Source organism: Drosophila simulans, chromosome X, assembly GCF_016746395.2.
Source record: "Drosophila simulans strain w501 chromosome X, Prin_Dsim_3.1, whole genome shotgun sequence".
In the NCBI taxonomy this organism is placed as follows: domain Eukaryota; kingdom Metazoa; phylum Arthropoda; class Insecta; order Diptera; family Drosophilidae; genus Drosophila; species Drosophila simulans.
In genome coordinates, this window is record NC_052525.2 from 1,298,515 (window position 1) to 1,304,939 (window position 6,425).

The window sequence follows — 6,425 nt, forward strand, 5'->3', positions numbered from 1 at the left end:
CGCGCGCAGAGCTATCGATAAGTATCGCAAGATAAAGCAGTGCTGTAAAGCGCCGCCATCGAATTGCACTTATCGAGTTTCTTGCGGGCTCGCGATTTGCTTTGTTTTTCTTTTTTTTTGAATCGGTGCGGAAACTTCTTGGTTGAGGTTTTGTTCACTATTTACTGGCCATGGACAACGCGAACTCAACTTTTGGCCAGTCGGACTTCGACTGGGACGCCATCAACGTGGGTGACTATCAGTTGGATCACTCCCAAAACTTTTTCGGTGCGTATCCAGGCCACCGCGTCCAAGCTGAGAAAACGCGCCATTTTTTCCCGACCATAGCTGACCATTTTCCGCATTTTCCAGCAGGACGGGCCAACAAGGAGAACAACAGGAGCCTCGGCAATGTTAACCCCCTCCTGCTGTGCCCCACTCCGCAGAAGATCGGCCGGGAACAGCGCGATGGTGACTTCGATGAGAAGCTGATTAGTGCTGGGGATCTCAAGAAGGAGTCCCCCAAAGACATGACAGAGGCGTCCACGGATGCACTGACAATCAAGCCCAAAGTTGAGCCCCAAGATGTGCCAGAACTCAAGCTCAAAACAGAGCTCCAGGAGCTGGCTCAAGTGGTCCCAGTTGACAACGGCCCAGAGCCGCAGGACGACGTCAAACAAATTGTTCCGGTCAACTGGGGCAAGGATGGGGACGATGATGAGAAGCATATGACGGAAGCTGACCAGCACTTGGTCCACCAGGAAGCGCGTCCTCCTGGCGTCGGAGCCAAGCTGCGCCTGGAGTGGTCGCCCCCACGCCACCGCGAGCACGAGGGAGCCGGCGCGTCTGCCACATCCACCGCCCCCAAGGCATACCAGTTCAAGGACGTGTACGAGAGCAAGCGGCAGCAGGCGATGCGCAAGCGCTCCGAGGAGGAAAGCAAGGCGCGCCAGTTCCATAGCCGACCCATGCCCAACTTCAAGGCCATGCACAAGCGCATGAACGAGCTGGCGGTCATCCATAAAATCACCGTTCCGCGCACGCCCGAGACGCTGAAACACAGCCAGTCGAACTTGGAACGGCGTCACGAGGATGACCCGGCCAACCAGGCGCGACTGCATCCGGCTGGCACCCGCTCCAGACCCTTCCACCTGCGCAGCGAGCAGCGCGTGCGCGACCGGCGCGAGTTCGACGCCGCCGTACAGGTCAGCCTGGAGCAGAAGAAGAAGGAGGTAAAGACTAAATCTAGTATCCCTTAAGCATTGGTTCCAAACCCAAGCAGATATTTTTCGAGTTCAGGGCCGGAATTTCATTTTTGTGATTTATGTGATGTGTGCTGCTGGTTTAGGTTTCTTAGCAACTGACCGCGTGTTTAGTGATGATTTAGTTGTTTTTACATTTTTCCATACATATACATATACATATATTGTTTAATCCAATGTAATAAACCATTTGCAATTGACCCCTCTTCGTGGGCTCACTGTAAGCACCGTTCGTTAAGTTCAAAAAGTGAGTTCCAACCGACACGCGGAGTTTTCCAACACCAGCGTGCCGGCATTTAGCTGCGATCCGCGAGCGGCCACACTGCGCTCGCAAAATAACGTATTTCTCCAAGTGTTGCTGCCAGCTCCAAAACCCCTCCTGCGCCCAAAAACTAGACCCAAATTTAAGGGCCGAACGGCAACGATCTAGGAACGCCCCAGTTCGCCAGTGCAGCAGGCCCAGGCCGGGAATCCGACGCTCGACAAACAATAACACGGGCGGTGGGCAGAGCGAGACGGAGCGAGCCCAGTTTGTTTTTGTTGCTGTGGTGTGAGTGAGTCATGACGTTTCGGACGGCGTAGAAAAGCCAGTTACAGTCAACCGTCGAGCATTGCATAAAGCGGGAGCTGTCGCCCTGCATTCCGGAACCAGGATTCTCCAGTCGCCCCACTTCCAAGCCTTTTGCAAGGACCTGCAACAGCTGCGCCCATTCCGCACACACATACACACCGACGCACGCACGTACACACACACACGTTTCTGGAGGAGCAGTGGCACCGAGTGTCACACCATACACACACGACGCGAGCGCACGCACACCACTGCAGCAGGCAGTTTGTCGTCACAGTTGGCTACATTTCGACTCGGATTCGGACTCGGATCGAGCTAGCTGAGCAGCAACTTTCGCCGCACACGAATCGAAGTTAAGCCCAAACCAAAAGCAAAAACCAAACCCAAAGCCGAGCCCAACCGCCCATTATCGTCATGGTGGACCGTCTGGTCAACTCGGAGGCCAACACGCGGCGCATCGCCTCCGTGGAGAACTGCTTCGGAAGCTCGGGCGTGCCGCTGGCGATGCAAGGTCGCGTTCTGGTGGGCGAGGGCGTACTGACCAAGATGTGTCGCAAGCGGCCCAAGTCACGCCAGTTCTTCCTGTTCAACGACATCCTGGTGTACGGGAACATAGTGATTGGCAAGAAGAAGTACAACAAGCAGCATATTATGCCGCTGGAGGAGGTGTCGCTGGAATCGATTGCCGACAACCAAACGTACAGAAACGGCTGGTACATCCGCACCACCACCAAGTCGTTTGTGGTGTTCGCGGCCACCAGCACCGAGAAGCAGGAGTGGATGGCCCACATCAACAAGTGCGTGGAGGACCTGCTGCGCAAGAGCGGCAAGAAGCCGGTGGAGAACCACGCCGCCGTCTGGGTGCCCGACACCGACGCCAGCGTCTGCATGCACTGCAAGAAGACGCAGTTCACCTTCATTCAGCGCCGGCATCACTGCCGCAACTGCGGCGCGGTTGTCTGCGCCGGCTGCTCAGCCAAGAAGTTCATGCTGCCGCAGCAGAGCACGAAGGCGTTGCGCGTCTGCGACGCCTGCTACGAGCGCTTGAAGCACGTGCCAAGTTCCCTTGGCTCTGGCGAGGACTCGGCAGCGGCTACCGGTGCTGCTTCCGGCAACAAGCTCAACACAACGGCCGGCGACAGCTCCAACGACGAGGACTCCGACGAGGAGACTGCCTCCCCTGGTGGCGAGTCGCACGACGAGCCGCGCTTCTACGGGGACAGCAGCGTGCTATCCGCCGTCGAAGACTCCTCGACGATAACCTCGCCCTCCTCCGCCACCACTGGTAGCTTGGAGGCTCCCCAGGTGACACCGAGCGTCCAAAGCCCCCCGGCTGCCGTTGCGACGACGGGCAGCCACTGTTGAACGGACCACATAGCGAATGATTATGATTATGGTAGATATCGCAGGCAAGCTCTCACCCACCCACAACGCATATCCATATACCTTGTAGACACGCATCGCGCCGTGAAGAAGTCTCCTTGAACATGTCCAAAATAGCCACTGTTCATTTGAACATACGACACTTCCCGTCATCATTATTGCAAGACCTTCGGACCCAGTTTCTGATATTTCATTATACCCATGCGTTAGAAAAGGACGTGTAAGATTTGAGGCTAATCGACTTCTAAGTTGGGAGAGTCTAGAATAGAACATTGCTCGTGACTGCGACCTTGCAGTGGCTCCTTTCTTTATTCTTCTCGTTTTAAATTTTCCGCGAATTCCGCTGAGCGCGATAGCCTTATCAGCCAAGTGGCTGCGACGGTTGCTGCTGCTCTATTATTCGCTGGCAAACAAACGGTCTGATGATGTGGGATGTTTCCCATATCTGCTCACAAGCAGCCCAGCCCTGCCCTTCCCAGTCCAGTCCAAATGCCGGCTTATCGTTTTGAAAATCCCGTCGTGACTCAGCGGAACAGAGCAGCCGATAGGGTTAGATGGCCAGTGGGAGCCCATTTCTGCCTCCGGGCGTTGGATGAGTCAGGCGGCCAGTCATCCATGCATCTGTCCGAGTGGCCAGAGACAAAGGTTGCGTACGCGAGGTTCAGTCGCAATTAGAATGCAATACAGCAGTCAACACTTCCTCATCACCTTTCCACTGCACCAGACCGCCGACGACCAATGTGTATATTTCAATGCTAATCCGTAATCCTCTCCGCCTTTGCCATTGCAGCATGACGAACAACGGAAGCGATGCGAGCAGGAGGAGATAAAGGAGCTGCGCAAGATGACGGCATTCAAGGCTCGTCCGAATCCATTTAAATAGTGCTCGACGGAACCAATCGACTACCAAACGTTTGATAGCCCTGTCCAAATTTGAATGATGTGAAGTCGATGCTACACATAATCGTGTTTATACCGATGCATAGTTTTACCAGATTAACACAATTTTTGTCTCTTAACATTAACATTACTTTTACGCATATATCGTTCCCGTTTTTGGCGGATAAGAACCACTAAAATCGTATGTTTGGCGGGAGGTTGAACTATATGGATATGTATACAACATAAGCAATTTGCAATTGCGATCATTAACTGTTTTCTATTTGTACAAAGCCCAAAAAACAATAAATTAATACTGTAAATTGAACAAGACTGTCATTCTTCCGTCCTTCTCTGCAGACAGATGCAACGGCAAGAGCTGCCTGTCTCCCTCTAATCTGAGCAGCGATCCGTTGAAATTTGTCTCATTTCTTTGGAACAGCATATTGGGAACCATTTTCTCAGAATTTCCGGCGCTCACAGCAGAGCCCAGCTAAGGAAATGCGTTAGACCGCTTCGATACTAGTAAATAAATCGTGCATAAGCACGTGATACAAGACTACGCTATGCAAATGGAAACACGAGGTGTTTAGATATAAACAGAGCTGTTTATTTATGCCGTTGAAAAGGCGTCTGACAACAAAACGCTGTGCTGATGTAGTGCCATCTGTGATCCGGACGGTTCCTTAGAACTGGCCGTCGCTGCCCCAGGAGGTCTTGACGGTGTCCTCGTTCCAGTCCTCCACTCCGCCAACGGTCTCGGCGGCAACCTCATCGGCCCAGTTGGTGGTCTCCTCGACCGGGTGGTCGACGGCCTCCTCGATCTTGGGTGGCGGCAGCAGCTCCTTAGCGGCGGCCTCCTCCTTCTCGGCCTCCTCGGGATCGCGGTAGAAGAACAGATCGACGACCACGGGCCACTCGACGCTGCGAGAGATGGTGCCACGCAGGCGGAGCACCTCGCGGGCCAACAGCCACCACATCAGACCGATGGAGTGGGCCGACTTGTTGTTGCATGGAATGGCAATGTCGATGTAGCGCAGAGGCGAGTCGGTGTTCGTGAAGGCAATCACGGGGATGTTCACGTAGCTGGCCTCCATGATGGGCTGGTGATCGGTGTTGGGGTCGGTCACCACCAGCAGACGCGGCTCGCGGAAAGCAGGCTGGATCTGGTTGGTGAAGGCACCGGGCGTGAAGCGGCCGGCGATGGGAGTGGTGTCGGTGTACTTAGCGAACTTCAGCACGGCGCGCTGGCCGATCGGACGCGACGAGATGACGAAGATCTGCGAAACAAGTAATATTAAACAAGTGTATTAGAATATGCTGTCTATCAGAGACTGGGACAATCACTCCGAGGCGTTGAGGCGTGGCTGGTCAGCAGTGAAGTTGAAATCATTGAATTTCATACCCGAAAGATTAGTAATAAACTCATCACGCTAGCCACGCCGCACTTTGATGCAATGGAATCTGCACTTGTACTCACGTCCGAAGGGTTATCGATGGCCACGATGGCGCGGGCCGCCAGCTGCAGCTTCTCCCAGGTCTTGCCCAGGTTGAGGATGTTGACGCCATCAGCGCGGCGCTTGTACACGTACTGCTCCATCTGGAAGTTGACGTTCTCAGAACCCAGATGGGTGGTGGCCACCAACATCTTGGTGATGTCGTCCTCCTTGAGGGACAGAATATCTAAGCCTCCCGACATGTTAACGTGGAAAGAGTTACGGACCTGTGAATGAGACACGCATATGGTTAGTGGACATAACCTTAAAGGGGCTCCACGTGCGAGTTTTCGCCGGTGTCGCGCCTGCCGCCAAAGGCGTCTGCACGTGGAGATAGTTATCATGGCAAGCAGTTGGATGCGCCCAGGCGGAACCCATTTCGGAGCAACATCGGAGCACCGCGGCACATCGGGAGACCTGGCGTTCGGAATTTCTTGCCTAGATGCCTAGGGCACAGTCGTTGCATTATGAAGGCAGCCCGGAGTGCGTTCAGGCGTCGCGTGTCGCAGGCGGGTCCCATTTCGCATGTATTTCTGAATATTTCGGAGGAGCTCGGACTACTTACGTCTAGATGCCGCTGGGAGTTTTGACAAAATGGCCGATTTCCGGGTTGAAGTTGGCGACGTTGGCATGCAGAGAATCGGTGTTGCGTTCGCGTTAAGCGGTTTTTTTCCAAATCGCGACGCGTTCCGACTTTTTCGGTATTTTTACTCCGACGAAAATCGGTCACACCGGGAATCAGTCTATCGAAATTTTCGCGGAAAGTGTATGGATGAAAGTGCGCGGACTTTTCCCGGGTCATCGCTAAAATCGTGGTGAGTTTCGCAGTTCAAACGAGGGACGGCGGATGATTTC

The 6,425-nt window shown here is 54.1% G+C and overlaps 3 protein-coding genes and 1 non-coding gene across 5 annotated transcripts; 2 read left to right on the forward strand and 2 right to left on the reverse strand.

Annotated features, from left to right (window-relative positions):
* Positions 1-39: 39 nt before the first annotated feature.
* Positions 40-4,402, forward strand: LOC27208188. Of its 2 annotated transcripts, none has more exons than XM_016183795.3 (3): positions 40-267; positions 352-1,211; positions 3,986-4,402. In XM_016183795.3, exons 1-3 carry the CDS (start codon positions 171-173, stop codon positions 4,076-4,078), a joined length of 1,050 nt encoding a protein of 349 aa, XP_016037674.3. In that variant the 5' UTR covers positions 40-170; the 3' UTR covers positions 4,079-4,402. The 2 variants fall into 2 exon arrangements, with proteins under 2 accessions (XP_016037674.3, XP_016037673.1); XM_016183794.3 differs by having other exon boundaries at positions 355-1,211.
* Positions 1,506-4,150, forward strand: LOC27207388 (pleckstrin homology domain-containing family F member 1 homolog). The gene is made up of 2 exons (XM_044923633.1): positions 1,506-3,221; positions 3,986-4,150. The coding sequence occupies exon 1, from the start codon at positions 2,227-2,229 to the stop codon at positions 3,175-3,177; it is 951 nt and encodes a 316-aa protein (XP_044779568.1). The 5' UTR covers positions 1,506-2,226; the 3' UTR covers positions 3,178-3,221; positions 3,986-4,150.
* Positions 4,403-4,662: 260 nt separating the features above from the next.
* Positions 4,663-6,293, reverse strand: LOC6724869 (40S ribosomal protein SA). The gene is made up of 3 exons (XM_016173143.2): positions 6,136-6,293; positions 5,555-5,797; positions 4,663-5,354 (listed from the first exon to the last, which is right to left on the reverse strand). The coding sequence occupies exons 2-3, from the start codon at positions 5,771-5,773 to the stop codon at positions 4,761-4,763; spliced, it is 813 nt and encodes a 270-aa protein (XP_016037676.1). The 5' UTR covers positions 5,774-5,797; positions 6,136-6,293; the 3' UTR covers positions 4,663-4,760.
* LOC120285413 lies at positions 5,378-5,473 on the reverse strand. The gene has a single exon (XR_005544711.1). It is a non-coding gene; the product is annotated as a small nucleolar RNA snoM1 (small nucleolar RNA).
* Positions 6,294-6,425: the final 132 nt, after the last annotated feature.